Source organism: Podarcis bocagei (genome assembly GCF_964188305.1).
Source record: "Podarcis bocagei genome assembly, chromosome: 5".
NCBI classification, from domain to species: domain Eukaryota; kingdom Metazoa; phylum Chordata; class Lepidosauria; order Squamata; family Lacertidae; genus Podarcis; species Podarcis bocagei.
The window spans coordinates 61,069,177-61,088,087 of NC_138129.1; the positions used below are offsets into that span (position 1 = coordinate 61,069,177).

Genomic DNA, 18,911 nt, shown 5'->3' on the forward strand with positions numbered 1-18,911 from the left:
AAAGTAGTCTCCTTTCTTCCACCATGCCCTTTCTGATCACATGTTTAATCAGGGGGGTGGGAGCAGGGAGGAAGAAGGAATGGCAGTGGAAGCACTCCAGCTGAGAACAGAGGGCTTGCTGCTGCCGGTCCTGCTTGTCCAGGGTCTTCAGGAAGGCTCTTGAAAGGCAGTTCCCTGCAGCATCAAAGCCCCCGAGGGTTGCATGCGAAGATGCTCTCTGCTCTCTGACCAAGAGCATGGAGCTCTGATTGAATCCTCTGTGGGCTGCACAGGGGTCCGTGCACAATCCTCTTGAAAGCGCTCTTGCAGAGGGCTTTTGGGCAGCCCCTTGCTTCTGGTTGAGCCTCTGAAAACCTGGACTGATCAGGATTTCAGCCCCACTCATCAGCTGATGAACAGAGATTGAACCCCGCTGCCTTGGTTGCACAGCCCTGTTCCCTGCTGGAAACAGGAGTATGTGACCAATGCAGGATTTAACCCCGTCCTCCCACACAGTGGTAGCAGGAAATGGGCATGGCTTTAGGGAAAATGGCCTTGTGGCCCAAACTGGGCTCCCTGGTAGGTGAGGATTGGCCAAAGAAGTAGAAGTTCCCCAGCCTCATTATAGAGGCTAACCACACAGACACTTCATCCAGTCATATAAAATCCTTATAAAAATGCAGCAATGAGTTAAAACAAGATGTCATCCTGGTGCATCATTTGAAATGATTATGCCACCAAACTTTAGCATTATTTTTTTTTAAAAAAGTCTTGCAGTACCACTGAAAACTGCTCAGGCTTGGTTTTTGTTGAGTCTCCAGAGCAAAGGAAAATCATCCCCCATTAAGCCAATATGCTAATCTAAAATATCTCCATCCAGCTAAGATGTTTCTCTTTTCATTTCAGGCACATGCTGATTCTGGCTTTTCTTCAGAGTATTTTGATGATGCCAAGGACCTACTGAATGCCATAAAAAAGGACACCTCTCGAAGTTATGGCTTTACATTTGGCATAAGCCCTAAAGATGTCCCTTTGTCTCTGAGCATAGGCATTGGCTTATCAAAGGGTCAGGGGACCCTGAGAAATTTTACTGAATACGCAGCAAAGGTAATGAGAAAGCAGGCGGAGGGGCCTTCTTACTCCTGCGATGCTAAATCGCCCAAACACTCTGTTACTGATATTGCTTTATTTCCCTGCCCACATGTTTTCCCCTTGAAACAATAATCATCCTACCTTAATTTGTTCATGTAATTGCACGTGTGATCATTAGCAATTCTGTTTGCCTTCCTTATTACACTGAAGCAAACAGAAGCATTGTAATGGGAATGAAATTGAATTACAAGTAGAACAACGCATGCCATCTCGCCCCATCCCTCCTGTTTCATTGTGACATTAAGTATATAAATGAGTAAGTGCTTGGAGTGGCGAACAGAGTGGGGGAATTTAAAGAATTGCACGTCAGCAACAGTTGTCTTTGGGGAACATGTTCCAATGTCACAAATATATCTTGTTTAAATTAGTGCAAACCTGAGTGAATGGCTGCGAGAAGCATTTGTTTTCTTAATGGATATGAAATCTTTGGGAAATCCAGAGATGTAAACAGAACTGGGCTTTGTGTTTTGTCTTGCTTAAGCGTGGAAACCTTGTGTAATGGGTAGTTGCAAGCAGGGACCTATGGTAACAGTGGCGTAGCGTGGGGGGTGCAGGGGGGGCTGGCCGCACCGGGCGCAACATCTGGGGGTTAGGGTTAGGGGGCGCAAATCCACGGGTTAGGGGGCGCAAATTACTTGCCTTGCCCCGGGTGCTGACAACCCACGCTACGCCACTGTATGGTAAAAAAAGGTAAAGGACCCCTGGATGATTAAGTCCAGTCAAAGACAACTATGGGGTCTCTTGCTTTTCAGGCCAAGGGATCCAGCATTTGTCTATGAACAAATGGATGAGGGAGCACAGATTGAATTGTAAGGGAGCAGAAAAACTACCTCCCCAAATTAAATTATCAGCTCTGCAACACTTGCAAGCCCTTTGATGTCTGAAAAATACTTTCCTGAAGTTCCTGAAAGGATCTGCAGGGAGAGGGGCAGTTAGGCTTGGAGGATTCATAGTACATGGCATGTATCCTTTGGTCCCTGCCTTGCATATCACCACTAGCTGTCCTCAAGGTCATAATTAAAGGTAAAGTAAAGGGACCCCCGACCATTAGGTCCAGTCGTGGCTGACTGGGGTTGCGGTGCTCATCTCGCTTTACAGACCGAGGGAGCCGGCATACAGCTTCTGGGTCATGTGGCCAGCATGACTAAGCCGCTTCTGGTGAACCAGAGCAGCGCACAGAAACGCCGTTTACCTTCCTGCTGGAGTGGTACCTATTTATCTACTTGCACTTTGACGTGCTTTCGAACTGCTAGGTTGGCAGGAGCAGGGACCGAGCAACGGGAGCTCACCCCGTCATGGGGATTCAAACCGCTGACCTTCTGATTGGCAAGCCCTAGGCTCTGTGGTTTAACCCACAGCGCCACCCACATCCCCTAAGGTCATAATTACATAACCAAAACTCTGTAGCTTAGGATTGTTCCATAAAGAAAAGAAAGATATAGTCAGCCCTGCAACAGGCGAGATCTTTTCATTCATTCGTACTCTATAACTAGAGTTGCTTCTCCATCTTTAGAAATTATTTCCTTCAGTTTGCTGTTTAATCAGATGATCATTATCCACAGCATCATTTTAGATCACCCACTGGGAAAAGTTCTCAAGCATCCCAACATGTGTTGCTTCATGCTTGAAATAAACTGGGATTGTATAAAATGGGGCGGGAAACCTTGTTCACTCTGAGGGTCACATTCTCCTGTGGAGAACCTGCTAGGACCCACATGCAAATGATGCACAGGGCCAGAGGCCAAAGGATGTGACTCTTCCCTTTGTATAGCAGGCTACGTTCTAGCCATGCAACACTCGCAGGTTTATACCCACACACTCCTTTTTGTCCAGGCTACAAGGGAGTGTACCACTGGTCAAACACATTGTAGCTTGGCAATAAAATTTGAGGGGGATGCAGGGTAGGCTGGTAAGGAGCATGGTCTGGTGAGGTGGAATGGCCTAAGAAAGAAGAAGGAGAGTTTGGATTAGATATCCTACTTTATCACTACCCTAAGGAGTCTCAAAGCGGCTAACATACTCCTTTCCCTTCCTCCCCCACAACAAACACTCTGTGAGGTGAGTGGGGCTGAGAGACTTCAGAGAAGTGTGACTGGCCCAAGGTCACCTAGCAGCTGCATGTGGAGGAGCGGAGACATGAACCCGGTTCACCAGATTACGGGTCTACCACTCTTAACCACTACCCAAGGGCCAGGTAGAGAGGTATGGAGGGCCAAATTTGCCCCCCCCAAGGTTCTGCACTCCTGGTATAAGAGCACAGCCTTGCCCTATTGGTCTCTTTTGGTGCCCACCAAAAAGAAAGAAGGATATAACTTCAGAAAAAAGTGGGTAAACTATGTATTTTGCCCTGCTTCATCTACAGAATGTTGGATTTATTCGAGCTCTTACCAAAGTACAGACAGCCCGTTTCAAGATGAGAAGAGATGACATCGTCCTGGATGAGGAGATGCTTCAGTCTCTGATGGAGCTTCCAGATCGGTACAACTACGGAATGTATGCCAGGTTCATTAATGAGTATGGCACCCACTTTATGACATCTGGGACCATGGGAGGCATATTCGAATACATCCTTGTGGTCAACAAAGATGAGATGAGAAAAAGAGGTTTGCAGGTTTAATTTATTCTACCCGCTTGGCACATTGTAGGATGGAGGAAACTAATTTCTTGATACACGTAAAGCATATTGATTCAGCAGTATGTTGTAATGACCCAGAAACTCAAGATTCCTATTCAACACACTGCTCTTTTATTCAACAATGTTATGAACTTGCATGCCCAAACTTGTGTCTTGGAGTTAATAAATAATTTCCTTCCAGGTATAGCAAAAATAACAGCAATGATAACTCCAGGAATTTCTTGTCTTTAGCCTTGAAATTTCTGCATTTCAAAGCGCATGAGACAGCATCCTGCAGACAGACCTAGATAAATTCAAAGGCATTTCTTGATTCATAAAGTGTAAACAAACAATGTTTTTGGCGTTGCACCTACCATTTTACACAAGGTGGCTTTCAAACTGCAGAATGACAGAGTTCTGCTAGCTTCAGCTTTCAGCAAATGAAGGCATCCAAAGACAGCATAGTTCTGCCTACACTTTGTGTTCATGTAGCCAAGCTTCTGCAGTTGTTGCCATGCACATTTCATGATAGTTGAAGCATAAAGCCTTCTAATCATCAATGGGAAATTTCCAATAATAACATGATTCTCTTGTTCATTTTTGCAAAGCCATCTACTGTGTCAAAAAACCCAGAACCTGCTGTGCCTTCTGTGATACCAGTATATTAGTTATTCACATTCTCTTCCAAAGGTTCTGGTTTGGTGACTTCATGCTGGGATTCTCTCCGGAAAAGGGTGACATCAGCAACACCAGGCTTAGCCAGGTATCTCTAATCTTAGGGAGACTAGTTCAGCATCCCTGGTCTTCACAGTGTGTCTTGGCTCTCACCCAAAACATAGCAGCAGGTGCACCTGGCAAGGAAGCAATGCTTTATTAAGGCAGATTAACAGTGCAGATTCAGTTGTGAGGAAAGAGCCAGATATAGTCCAGAAGGTTTTACAAGGCAAAGGGTTAGCAGGGAAAGTCTGGTCTAAGAGCAAGGGCTAGGGTTCATGAATCCAAGATAAGTAGTGAGAATTGCACAGCTGCACAGGAACTGTGAAGTTGTTCCAACAAGTTTCCCCACCTACTCACCAAGCTTTTAAGCAGAGGTGGAGAATGCCCAGCTACTCACAAGAATCCTGGTTGTTTGCAGAAACTCCTGGCACACAATTAAATGTGTGTAAGTTTAGGGGTTACTGTCCGCAAAGAGAATCCTGACCCACTGTAGCCCTTGTTTATTTATTTGAATGATTTATATCCCAGCATTCTAAGCTGAAGTGTACTTAAGGTAGCTCATAATAAAGCAAACTGGCAACACCATCATGGGCAGGGACCATCACTAGCAACTTACTAGCAAGTTGTGCACTCTGTTATTGCTCTCTTTGTGCCACTGCCTATGTCTTTATCAAACCTAGATTAGGGTCAGCAGGATTCCCAGTGATTTTCTGGATGAGTTTCTCTGTCTCCCATTTTTCCAATCTTTCCAATCTCAGTTCTCCACATTTCCACAACAGCTTGTGATTATCTTTTAAAAAAAAAAAAAAAAAAAAACTCCTAAAAACTTACTGGCATTGTAGTGACAATTTCTCCTAATATACACATATTTGCATGCAGTTTTGCCTAATATACATTTTTGCAAAGCAATTTCATCCCTAATATAGTGCATTTTCATCTGCTATTTTCACTAACATTTATGTACACTTTACCACCATATTTAATTTTTTTGTACACATTCCTTGGCTGGAGAACTGCATTTCCAAATTTGGAAGAAATGTGAATTCTGAAGAATGCCTGCATTTCAGTCCTTTTATTGTTTTGGAAAGTGTAAATTAGGTCAGTTCACCAACTGAATTGAATCCCCGTTCCTGCTTGGGAGTAGGGAGACTGCTATAAAATTCCCAGTCCCCTGCCAGCCAACTTCAGCCCATCATCCCTCCTTCTCTCCCGTTAATTTATTTGTCCTTAATATTCTTGGAAAAGTGTCTTTCCTGGACATGAAGGCTGAATGATAAAGAAAAGAGCTTGCCAAGAGGGGCTTCAGGAAGCTGACTGCCAAGTGAAGAGGAAGAATGAATTAGCAGCATCTAGACAGAACCATTATTTTACTTTATATTTTGCTTACTGTATTTCAAAAGTGCTGTGATTTATTGCAACAAGATGGCCCTACTGTAAGGAAGAGGGAAGTTGAAGTTCTAAAAGAGACAAAAAATGTGTCCCAGAACGGACATAATTTTTACTTTTATGTAGGATACTTGTATAATTTCATCTACAGTGCATACCATAAAAAGAGGGCACATTTATCAAGCTGGTGCTCTGGTTAAGTGCTACATTGAGTAAGGAGACGCAAATCAATGGTTCAGTGAACAGCAGCCCTTCTTTGCTTCAGCACGGCCAGCATCTGAAAGCAAATGTTTTCTCAAGAATTATGGGTTTTTATCCCTTCTTTTAAATATGCTGGTGATGGATGCAACTGGTACCCACTCCGGCATGGATGGCCTGATGAAATGCCGCAGAAAATACAGCTTCGAGGGCTTGACTGCTGAAGCTTGCCTTCACAGTCAGGGTCGGAGCAATTGCTAGATTAAGACTGTGATCCTATGTACATGTACTTGGCAGCAATTTCCCATAGCCACCCATTCTGGCTTCTGAAATTTAACCAGATATTGCCCATGCACTTTCAAGCATGTTTTTACAGTTGCAAGGCAGAAGGTCCCAGATTCAATCTCTGTCATCCCCAGGGAAATTGCCCACCCCCCCCCCCGGGAGCTGCTGCCAGGCCATGAGCGAGAGAGACCAATGCTCTGACTTGGTATGAGAAACCCTGGGTTGTTCCATTTGATTTTTTTCTTCTTTTAATGAAAGCAGAACCTTGTACCCACAAAACAAATGCTACACTTGGGTGCATGTAGAACTGCAGTTGCATACAATCCTAGCTTTTTTTTATCTGATGACAGTTCCTGTGGATGATGATGATGATGATGATTGTATTATTTATACCCCGCCCATCTGCCACTCTGGGTAGCTCCCAACAGAATTAAAAGCACAATAAGACATCAAACATTAAAAACCTCCCTAAACTTGTTAGAAAAGATAATACAGTGGTACCTCTGGTTACGTACTTAATTCATTTCAGAGGTCTGTTCTTAACCTCAAACTGTTCTTAACCTGAAGCACCACTTTAGCTAATGGGGCCTCCCGTTGCTGCCACGCTGCCGCTGCGCAATTTCTGTTCTCATCCTGAAGCAAAGTTCTTAACCCAAGGTACTATTTCTGGGTTAGCGGAGTGTGTAACCTGAAACGTATGTAACCGGAAGCGTATGTAACCCGAGGTACCACTGTAATGAAAGCGGTGGGATTCCCCATGCTCACCTGAACGCAGGTTGGTCACACTGCTGTTGGTGGAGAGGTAGATGGCAGCAAGGTTGGTGTGGTGCAAATGCACCGGTAGGTGACCAGATTGACTCCAGCGTACCTCACCCACGTCACAGCCACCACGCCCCTCCCTCTCTACCTCCCAGGGAGCAGCAGTGATGTGACTCACCTGAGCTCAGGTGGAGCAGTGGTGCCTTGCCACACGGTCCACTGAGGAATGAAATGAACTGTCATTTGTTATGAAAAGGAGGGTTTGTCGATCTGCAAGGAAGTTAGAGGAAAGCAGGATCCTCGTGAGCAGCCCCAGTGTTATCTTTTACTCTTTCTTTCGAAGGAAAACACTTTTGTTTTATGACTTTGCTGAGAAACAAAGCAATTTACTTGTGGTTTATCACTACACAGAAAGAGATTTTTTCCCCCTTTTGTGATTAATTCAAAAATTAAAAGCATAAATCAATCTAATTGGTGGGCCATATTCATATCATTGGATTTGCATCCCATAATAAGCAATCTTGTTTACTCCTTCCTTAAATTGCCAATATTTTGTATGATCATCATTTTGCTGCTTCTGCTGCATTCAGATTGATCAGCCTTGGATTCTTCCCCCCTGTGGCAACCAATAACAAATTGTATTGACTGGCCTTTGCTGAAAATAATTACTTAACAGGAACAATAATATATCAATTAATCAGAGTGTAGTTCAACTTTAATTTTATGGCACTCAAACAGTGATAAACAATAATCATTCCTATTGCTTACAGTAAATATATTTCACTCGGTTGTGTTGTTAACAGTTGTAGACTAGTTAAGCACAAGCCATTGAATACTATAGATTTATTAATACACTGTCAGCAGGCAGCAAATGAATATAAATTCAGCAATTGGGGAAATTTGTTTTATTAGCTGTGGTAAAGAACTGACCAAGCTATAACTTTATTGAGAGCCTTCTCACTAGGGAGCTAGAAGCCCCAACTTCTGTTAATTAGAAGTCTTGCCAAACAGCGCAAGCCCCACATCTTAACATGTACACTTTCAGGATTGAAAAAAGCAAAACTCCAAACTGTGGATTAACTCTGGCATCTGCTTTAACTAAAATCTCATAACAGTAGCTGATTTGGATTAAAATTTTCCATTCATGTGTTCCCCTTTTCTCCCTCAGTCTCTGCCTTCATTGCAGCTGCAAGGAGAATAATTCAGAAACTTTTGCTTTCATTTTTAGTTAAACACAGTTTGTTGTTTCATTCAAATGTGACAAACTGTGGTTAGTCTTAACTATGGAGTAGAAGAAGCTGCCTTGTTTCAACAAGCCATACTTATGGTTCATCACAGTTTAAAAGCTTCCAGTCTCCTCGTGGCCACACCAGAGGGGAGGAGAGGAGAAGCATGCAAGCCTAGAGTTTGCTCTGGATCCTTTCCATTATAATGCTCCATAGTTTTATATAGTATTTACTCCTTTGTCCACATATATCCAACTTCTCAATGGCTGATTAGAGGCACTTGTGATTTGGGGTGGGGCCAGGGAAAGTCTTTGCCCAGGTCCCTTCTTGTCATGCTAAGGTTGCAGTGGTGTGTATACCAGTAGTGCTATTTTACATTTTGTACAATCCCTAAGCACAATGTTAGCAGCACCAAAACAAATAAATAACTTGAGTAGCTGGTAGTCCTTCTTGTGACTCTGATCCACACTGCTGGTTGGAACATCCCCTTCTAAGTACATGGTGCAGCCAGATACTAGAGGGAGGTGAAAGGGGACATGACCCAGCAGAGAGCATTGAGCAACAATGCTGTATGATCTGTCAAAGAAATATCACCCTTTACAATTGATGGGAGACAAACAGGGCTCCACAGGGCTCCTCCTATGTTTGAAGAAGAAGAAGAAGAAGAAGAAGAAGAAGAAGAAGAAGAAGAAGAAGAAGAAGAAGAAGAAGAAGAAGAAGAAATCAATAGACGTTCTGCTGCTGACTCCAATGGAAAATGAATGAAGTTCTTTGCCTGTCGTAACATCAGTGTAACCAAATGACTACTGAGCCTTTTCGCAGCAAATTCTCTCAAAACTGAGATTACAAATCAGTGTTGGAATGTGTAGCTTCAGTTGCCCTCACACATTTCTTGGTGGTGTTTCTAACCTTTTTTTAAAAAAAAATGGGCTGGGGCTTTATTCGGTGGCAACTATAGAATAAAATTTATATTGTTTTCAGAAAGCAGAATTGTACTTACTGCTTCACTGGTGATAGCTTTCCAGGTTCCAGCTATTGATTTTTTCTTTCTTTCTCCCTCGGACAGTGACTAATGAAAAGTAGCTCAAATGGATCTGTACGTTTTCGAGTTATTGTTTGCATACATGTATTGAGTAACATCTTAACACTTGAAGATTTATAGTCAGTATCTAGGGATATAAAACTGTGATTGACACTTGCCTTCCCTCCCTTTCCTTCAGGGGTTACAAGGGACATGGTAAGCTCCTGTTTTGGTGGATCATTAGGGTTAGGCTATAACCTTGACAATCCGGACATAACCATAGGTGCCAAGGTGTCCTTCGAACGCTGCTCAAAGGATGCAGGTCAAAACACAGGTAGGAAATGCATCCACATTTTCCAAAAACCTCTTCCTCTTTTTGTATTTGAAAAGGGTATATTTGCCTTCCAGGAAAGCTGAATCGTTTGCTAAAGTCATTCCTTCGAAATCACAAGGACCACACCCACAAGAACAGTCCTATACCTCTCCACTTTCTTCCAGTGGGGCTGGTGTAGTAGAAAGTGCTGTAGAAGCCAGTGGGACCTACTTCCATATCGTGTTTAGGGAGAGGTGCATTTGATAATGATAATGATTGATAATAATAATAATAATAATAATAATAATAATAATAATAATAATAATAATAATAATAATAATAATTTATTTCTACCCCACCCATCCAGCTGGGTCTCCCCAGCCACTCTGGGCGGCTTCCAACAGAAGGTTAAAAATACATTAAACCATCAGTTATTAAAAACTTCCCTAAACAGGGCTGCTCTGTTAAGTGCTCATGACGCTTCATTCATACAAGACACTCGATATGGAGCTTCTATTGTGCTTGATCAGGAGGATGCAGCTAGGGCAGAATGCTGCAGCACAGCTCCTGACAGGATTGAGACCCTGTGCTCAGAGGAAAGACATGCCTGTTCGTGGCTCAGTCACTTAGCTGCTACCAACACCACCATTTGCAACCTTAATGTCATCCTATGTGTCCCGTTAGTAAAACAAACAAACAGCAAATAATTTAATTTAAAAATCCTTAATTGTCTGGCATTTTCAGACACTTTTACCACCTGCAGCTGGAAAAGTGCAATGCATGTGATGCTATTATAATACTGTTATTACTCTCATCTTGAATTGCCTTTAGATAAAACAAATAACAAATAAAATAAAGATCCTCCTAAGTGAGCTCAGGAGCACACAAGGGGCATTTGAGCTTCCTTTGGCATCTTACCTCTATGAGTGTCTGCTAGGCCATCGCCTTGTAATAGCGCCTTGCAGGCAAATGTCCTCCACTGAGTCACCTTGACGAACCAATTTTGACTCCACTAGTGTATTCATAGAAGCGAACAGTAATCCATTTCATTGTCCAACTTTCCAGACACTCAAAAGGAAAAGGCAGCCATCGAGGATATTATTCCCCGGGTTCGAGGCGGAGACGCAGCCTCGATTGGAAGGCTGATGGGAAGCTGGAACGCCAATGCATACCGTTATTGGGGGAGGTCATTAAAACTTAATCCCACTGTTATTGATTTTGAGGTAAGCCTTTTTCTTTCAGTTGTAGAAACGCCACATCTTCAAAGGATTGAAAGTGTACTAGACCAGATCATTTTATATTTTTATTGCTATTCCATCTTAGGACAGGATTAAATGTAATGGGCCACTGATCTGCTGACCTATTTCACAATGAGCAAATGCATTTTTTTAAAGCAGCACCTTCGAAGCAAGGGAGATAAGACACAGAATCTATCTCGAATATCGAAGTTTCAGTTCATTGCAATATGGCGACTAGCTGGCCAAAAAGAAGCTTTAAACAGTCATATTCATCCATGTTATATAATTCTTGGAAAAGGATAAGCAGAATCGTGCACATTCCCCCTCCCCAGAATACCAAGTGCAGCTCTAAAGCAGGCATGACCAAACTTGGCCCTCCAGCTGTTTTGGGACTACAACTCCCATCATCAGGACCAGTAGTCAGGGATGATGGGAACTGTAGTCCCAAAACATCTGGAGGGCCAAGTTTGGCCATGCCTGCTCTAAAGAATCCTTTCTGCAGAAGGATTCATATGCACAGACAGGTGACATGGAAGTGGCGCAGGAGACTTGTGGAGTGGACTTGTGGAGCAATGGGTATTAAGAAGTCCTGCTGGGGGTGCATATACAACCATGCAGCTTTGATGCACGGTCTCTGATAAAGGACAGCAGAGAGATGGGTGGATACAAAGCTTGCAAGGATACTCTCCCAGTTCAGGTGGGCATGTGGAGCAGATGCTTTGCGGAGCAGAGTATGGGGAGGCAGTGTTGCAATCCATCCATATCGGACTTCTAAGGCAGGCTAGCTGTGCAGCACCAAGTGAGCAGCTAGCTCCACAAAAGGCTAGAGGTGAGTGGAGGCCTTAAGAATCGCTTCCCACAGCCAATGTTTCTCAAGCTTTAGCCCCTGGTTTGAAGACTGTGTGGTTGTAAAAGGGACAGCCCTGTGGCCCGAAGGGAGTGTGCAACCTGTCTGTTGCACACCCTGCAGCATTGGCAGTACCAGAAGCTCCTGATTTCTCTGCTGAGGTTTAAGTATATATATGTTGGTGGGAAACTGTTGTGTGACGGGCCAATGGCCGTAATAAATATCAATCAATCAATCTGCTGAGCCAGGCTTGGTGGGGTGGCACCCAAGAGGGTTCTGGCTTGGCAGCTGAGAAAGAAGCCATGATGTGCTCTAGAAGGTCCTCCTCCAGAGCAAGGCATTGTGAGTGAGGCCACATGGATGGAGCCTGCACCACCGCTCCTTTGCTGCAATGGGGGCAAGTTACCATTTAAAGTGACCTAAAACCATTATACTTGTTTACCACCGTCATCCAGTGCACTATGGATGATCTCACCTATAGTGCCTCACTCTGAAGAAGGACCCCACTGAGCTGCTGCTTTGTTGGCAGTTGTGTGGACAGGCGAATGGGAGGGGGCTTCAGAGTGACTGCGGGGAGGAAGGTTGAGGTGATGGCGTGATGGTGCTTTGTTTTTGAGGCTCATCACGAGAAAAGGCTCTGAGCAGTTCCTGGGTATTCTCTGCACAGATCTTCCATTAATGCTGCCCAAAACACACTACTGTTTGCCTGTAGCCTACTCTATAACCTTTAAATGGCTGCTGCAGGAGCTCTGCCAGTGCTTGTAGTTTTGGAGTGGATTCAAGCACCCAATAATTAGTTATGTCCACTTGAATGTCCCCTTATCTTGACTCATGGTTGTTTGCTAAAAGGCCTTGTGTAAATATTGTTCCGAAACATCATTTTTCAAGGCCATGTCGCAGCTCTTCTGTGGAAATCCCTACTGCCCTTGTGAAGTACAGAAAGCAAAACCTCTGCAAACAGACTGTCCTGTGTGGTCCCAGCAGCTCTAAGCGTTATTTGTATCTATATTTTGCTCTTCGCTGTTCCTTCCTGGGGGGCTCACTGTCCTCCTTTGCGCACGTGCACATACACACCGACCTACACACCCACCCCAGGATGACTGTTTGACTGAGGGTTGAGACAAAATGGTTTCCCTGATCAGGTGCAGGGCAATCCTGGTTTTCTGTGGTTGGTTTTTTGCTTTGCTCTGCAAGAAGTTGTTTTTCATTTGTTAAGATGAGCTGCTGCCCTGGCAGCATATTTCTGCCGTGTTCCTGCTCTCTGCTTGTGGTACATGATGGCTTGTGCTGCAAAGACTGATCGTGAGGATGCATGGCCCTTCTGTGGGTGTGGGTGCCTTATGCCCTATGTCACAGCATAATGGGGGAGGTTGTGACCTGAATTGCAAGCAAGCTCAGTCTACTGTCCAAGTGCTGACTATTGCAGGGCAACTGCAAGGTCCCTGCTCACACTTCCTTCTTACGGTTCCTTAAAACTTGGGCCAGAAATACCTTCAAATTTCTTCAGTCTTCCAATAGCCTTTCAGATAGAGGGCTGATCTCTGTAAAGTAGGACATATGACTGTGTGAGGTGTTCTTAGTAAGTGAGAAGTTTTCTTCAGGCCACCCACTGCCCAGCATCGTCAGGTAGCCTACCAAAGGGCTTTCCAAGCTACTATTTGACTGTTATTCTGCCAGTTTTGAGAAGATGTTTCTCCTGGGTATTGCATTTCCAACGCTTTACCAATCCATTAGTAACGTCACGGATAATTCCCCATCTGTTATTCCACAGCTGCAACCCATAACTGAAATATTGCCTAGAACCAACCTTGCCAATATTGAAGCCAAAAGGCAAAACCTGAAGAGAGCTTTGGATGAATACTTAATTGAGTTCAGTGCCTGCCGCTGTGGGCCGTGCCAGAACAACGGTGAACCGGTGCTGATGGGGTCCTCCTGTGTTTGCGAGTGCCAGCAGGGTTCAGAAGGCCCAGCGTGTGAGAACACAAGACAGAGGGGTAAGGTGAAACCATTGGAGGGAAAGGTCTGCTAAATACATCATTCTGACTCTGGCTAATTGATACCTCCCGAGATCTATCCATCAATCAACACCTCTTTTCAATGCCTTTGATCATCTTGCATGCCAGGCAACCCAAGGGGCCTTATACAGGAATAAAATTAACAGCTCAAGTGATTATTATAAGTAAGCCAGGTTAAGCAAAGAAGGTTTTAGAGGTAACAAATGTTCCAGAGTCATAAATCATACCAGAGGCGGCAGGACCTGAGCCAAAGTATGGCACCAACTGAATATTAATGTTAAAGTCTTGCAGCCTCATCCCTGGGGCAGATGTGGGTGTGCCTAAGCTGATTTATTTCAGCAGGTTTTGGAGCACCTAAGTCTGCATAGGGTCAGGCCAGTCCTCCTGGCCAGTCTTGCTCAAGGTGCCTTTGCAAGGTTCCATTTCTTGTCTTTAAGTTTGTACGCATAATGTATTGTGTCACAGGTCGTCCAACGGATGGTGGTTGGAGCTGCTGGACACCATGGACTCCCTGCCAAGCTGGATCTAGAAGGCGGACAAGACAGTGTATCAACCCAGTTCCTCAAAATGGTGGAGCCATGTGCGCAGGGAAGAGTGTAGAAATACAGGGATGCTAACATCTTGTCACGAGTGGGTTAATGAGTTGGGTTGCCAAACAAGAAAATGATGGTATGAGTGCTGAGTCAAATGCATTGGGCCATTAATATCTGTGATAAAGTTGACCAGCAGAATGAATAAAGGGGAGGGGATTGGGGAGGGGGCTCAGTGCTTAGGGGCTAACTACTATGGCAGCTATTCTAGTTGTCATGTATAAGGCTGCAATGAAAAGGAATATAGTATTTTCCCCCCAAAACAAAATATGAAAGGAAAGGGACTGCAGTGAGTATTACTGGCCTGCAATATCACAGATTGACAGTTACAACAGGGCTGTCCACAAGCTCACCCTCCACGTGCACCTTCAGTTTGCGGAGCAGCACTGAGTGTAGATGAGCTGCCTCAGGGTTATGGTTGTGCAATTTCCTCCACCATGAGACCTGCTTACAACTAAATCACTTCCACATTTCGATGATGTGGCAAGTGTGGAGTCAGTTGGAAACTGCATGGAGGAACAAGGTGTTACACAACCACTTCACTACAAGGCCAAGTGGATACAACCAGAGTTTATTGTGTCTGTAAATCTCATGGTTGATTCATATAACCACTTTTTATGCCCCCCCCCCTTGTTGCTATGACTGGGCCATTTCAGCAGTCTAACAAAGCCCTGTTTTTCTTATTTAGCCTCCACAAAAGGCCATTTTGTGTTAGTTTTGCAATAGTGTGCTAAATCAGGAGCTCATGCATGTAGTTTAACACTGCCATTTTACTTCCATAGTAACAAAAATGTTACCCTGGATGGGAGAAAATAGTGCTAGGTATGGTCATGTGATGATTGGGTCCACACAGTCTTCAAAGACTGTCTATTGAAAGCCTGAGTCCTGTTAGGACATTTTGATGTGACATTTCCTTCTCAGACTCGTGTAGAGATACATTGGTGGGGTGAGAATCGCAATCACTGAGCAGACCATATACATTGCCTCTTCCATTCACCACCATCAAGTGAACAAATTTCTGAAACAAAGCAATCCTCATCCTTACATGGTACTTAGATTGTGCAAAGAATATTGCACCCTTATATACTGTGCTTCTTCTAAGTACAATTGATTCCACTTGGATAGCCCTTCCAGACAATTAGTCCCCTAGGTCTTCAATCCCAAAGGAAGCCTTAGCGTCCTTTTTAAATCTCTCTCTCTCTCTCTCTCTCTCTCTCTCTCTCTCTCTCTCACACACACACACACACACACACACACACACACACACACACACACACTACTTTTGGAGCCCATGGAATCACACAACCCAAGCATTTGACCCAGAATTCAGGGCAACTCTTTTGGCAGTCATATCAAAACACATTCTGTAAATTCTTCCGATCTGGTTCTGAAATGTTGGCAGCAGATATGCATTTATTTGAAGAAAGTGGATCAATCTGAATTGTTACAAAGTAAAGATAATAAAAGCATTAAAAAATAAAAGCATACATAACATATAGTGCAGCGCATGCTTACAAGTGGGCAGAGGGAAAATGCTCCACAGGTACCCTCCATCCTATACATGCATCACAGAGAGCTATACAGAAAGGAAAGATGGCTCATACACACCATTCATCTAATTCGTTCAATTGATACATTTGCTAATGGCATTAACTGTTTATTTGCTTGAAAAATGCCACATTCCTGATTCACATAGAATGGACTGGATATCAAAACAGGGGTGAATAGTGGACAAGAAAACCTGAATAATGCTTTACTTTTGTTCCAAGCAGATACACTGCCAACTTCAAAGATTCTAAAATCCAGGCTGCTATAATTTTTAATGTAACGTGATGATGAATAAAAGAATCATAGCCACATGCAGCCTGTCCACAGAGGACATTGCTGCACAAATGAGGCTATTTTCCCTTTAAGACTGGCCATGAATCATCTATTAGAACACCAGCATTTTATCTCCAAGGGTTCCAGAGCTGGAGATGTTAACAGTCCAGTTGATTTAGGAGCCCTTTTGGAAAACAAGACATAAATCTCAGTACAGGAATATGCACAGGATTGAACTGATTCCAAAGACTGTAGTTGGGAGTCCACAGCAATATGCTTTGAATGAATGATTGCAAAAAACAATAAAAACAGGCACAAACAAACCAATGCACACAGTGAATACCAACCATGCTGCATTTGATTGTGCTGTGCATTTTGCAAAGGGATTAAAGAATCATGATGGTGGACTGGCTGTCAATAATAGAGGAGGAGAAAATCAAGCAACATCATGCTTAAAACCAGGTTTCCAGATAGCCCCTCTCCATTTGCTTCTCCACCCAAAAGAGTTGATTGTGTCTCTCAGTCGGCTTAGCTGGAAGGACTAGAGGGCATGGACTGGTGAACACAACAGCTGCCATAAGCTAGAAGAGCCATGAGAACAATCCTTGTGACCAATGGGAGAGTGCAAAAACTGGGAAAAGAAACCTATATCCTCTGACTTTGATGTGCTAGATGCAGGTGTGTGGCTGCCAGGAGGTGCTGGGTTTGAACTGGGAATCTTTGGAATTGTGAACAGTGCTCCATGTCGTGATCCATGGAACTACACATTACAGCTGCTGTAGGTAGTTTAGGGCCTAGACTGACTCCATCTAACTACATGAAAAGAGCGGTCCTGAATCAGACAATAGGCCCTTTCATCCGATGCTCACAGTGTCCAACCAAATGCCTCTGTGAAGCCTATAAAGTAGGAGAAGAAGAGCTTGACACACTGTCCCCACTAAGGCTAGATATTGGCTCCTCCTGAAAAGGAAGGGATTTGAGGTCTTTCTGGCATGTTTCTGTATCCAGTGGTTGTTATTTGGCCTTGACATTTGACTCGAGTTGGGATAACTTAGAGGAACTAACTGAGCAAAAGGACAAAATGAGCACATTCTTCACACAGAGCTGCACTCAGAATGGTTATCTCACACCGGAAGAGACTAGAGTGGTGGGACATAGATCCTCTCCTGACACTGGGGCTGCTGCTGCTTATTTGGTCAGGGTTGGGGCAGTGGCAATTTTGGCATGTGGAGGTACACCCAGCACTTTCCATTCTTGATGAAGCAAAATGGAGAGGACAATGAGAGAACACTGGGATAGAGCCACTACTTAACAAAATGCCTTTTAATAACAGCCGTGGTCTTGAGATGCATGTTTTCCAACAGTATATCGATGAGCATTTAGAATTTATCGTAGCTTCACTAACTTGACTGCTTTACACCCTGGAGGATTAGACCATTGCTTCATGTGACCTTTCTAGATAGGAAAAAAGTCTTCTTTTTTAACGTTGTGTGTGGAATTTTTTTTAGCTCTTGTCAAAACGAAAGCAATTTGCTTTTGTTCGAAGGGCTATGCCATGCTGTTCTAAACACCAAGATTTGATTTTTCTGTAGAAAGAGAGAAACCAGCTGTATAACGCTTTCAAATTGATAATAATTCATGGTTTTGTACAGATGGTGCAGTATATTGCCATTTTTATAAAAGGGAAAAGAATCTCTATTTTTCACAGAGATCTGAAACCACATATATTAGCTCCAGTAATCCTTTAAGGTTCTGATCTCACACCAGGCTCCAAACAGTGGTTCCCAGCTTTGCTTATACTTCCGTTACATTTGAGACCCAGCGTAGCTACCGGCTGTATGCTAATGTCCAGAATGCACTGCCCAACCAGAGAAGGGAGATGTCCACAAGCTACACATGATGCTGATAACTGGGAAATATAGTCTCGTCTCTTGTTTGGGCCTGGTGGCTTCATCACACTTCTGTGAGGTCCGTAAAGAATTAAATGAGCGAAACTCAGACACCAAACAAAATTGTACCCAGCCTGTGTGTGTTCTTCAAGCTTGTAGTCATAGAAACATTTCAGCCTCTGAAAAAAAAATGCAACCCCTTCTCATCACATCCCCCACCCCAAAATCTGGAAGACTTTGTAATTTGTTCCAAAGGACTGTGGTTTCATTTTACTTCCACAACAGCCCATTAAGTAGGCTAGGCTGAGAGAGAATGATTTTATTAGGACCGCTTGATAATTTGTGGCTGAATCATTCCCACACTTACAAGGCCAACACTTTGGGTACTACTGCACCAATCTGGCAAGCATCATGTTTAAAAATAAGCAGGCAAGCAGGCTTGTTGTTGTTCTTGTTTTTTGTTGGTATTGGTATCCATCTGTCTTGAGAGACAATGGAATGTGTCTCCAGGAATGCAGTAAAATTGCTGGAGAATCACAGCGCCTGCTGTGGCTGCAGAGACTGCTAACTGCTAACTACTGCCTCCCATGTTGTTTATGCTGCATTTGAAGCAGCAAAGTGACCTCTCCAGAGTGCAGGCCTGGATAGTGTGTTTGGAGGTCCTGGGTTGCCCAGATGACAAGAATCCCCTGTATGCATGTGTGTGTACAGCATGTGTATACAGGACTCCCCTGTGTATATATCAACCTCTGCTGGAACTGTATTACCGAAGCTTAATATTCTATAGCAGCAAACTATTTAGGACTTTCAGTGCAGCTACGTGGATATCCCCAACAGGTAGTATGTAACCACCATGGCTGT

The 18,911-nt window shown here is 43.7% G+C and overlaps 1 protein-coding gene across 1 annotated transcript in view; it reads left to right on the forward strand.

The window, feature by feature from the left end:
• Nucleotides 1–15,602, forward strand: part of C8A (complement C8 alpha chain) — a 29,777-nt gene extending 14,175 nt beyond the window's left edge. Inside the window, exons 6-11 of the mRNA XM_081196885.1 lie at nucleotides 886–1,086; nucleotides 3,494–3,734; nucleotides 9,537–9,671; nucleotides 10,716–10,873; nucleotides 13,507–13,729; nucleotides 14,216–15,602. Coding sequence (XP_081053011.1) covers nucleotides 886–1,086; nucleotides 3,494–3,734; nucleotides 9,537–9,671; nucleotides 10,716–10,873; nucleotides 13,507–13,729; nucleotides 14,216–14,367 — 1,110 coding nt within the window. The 3' untranslated portion in view covers nucleotides 14,368–15,602. The remainder of the gene's footprint in view (nucleotides 1–885; nucleotides 1,087–3,493; nucleotides 3,735–9,536; nucleotides 9,672–10,715; nucleotides 10,874–13,506; nucleotides 13,730–14,215) is intronic.
• Nucleotides 15,603–18,911: the final 3,309 nt, after the last annotated feature.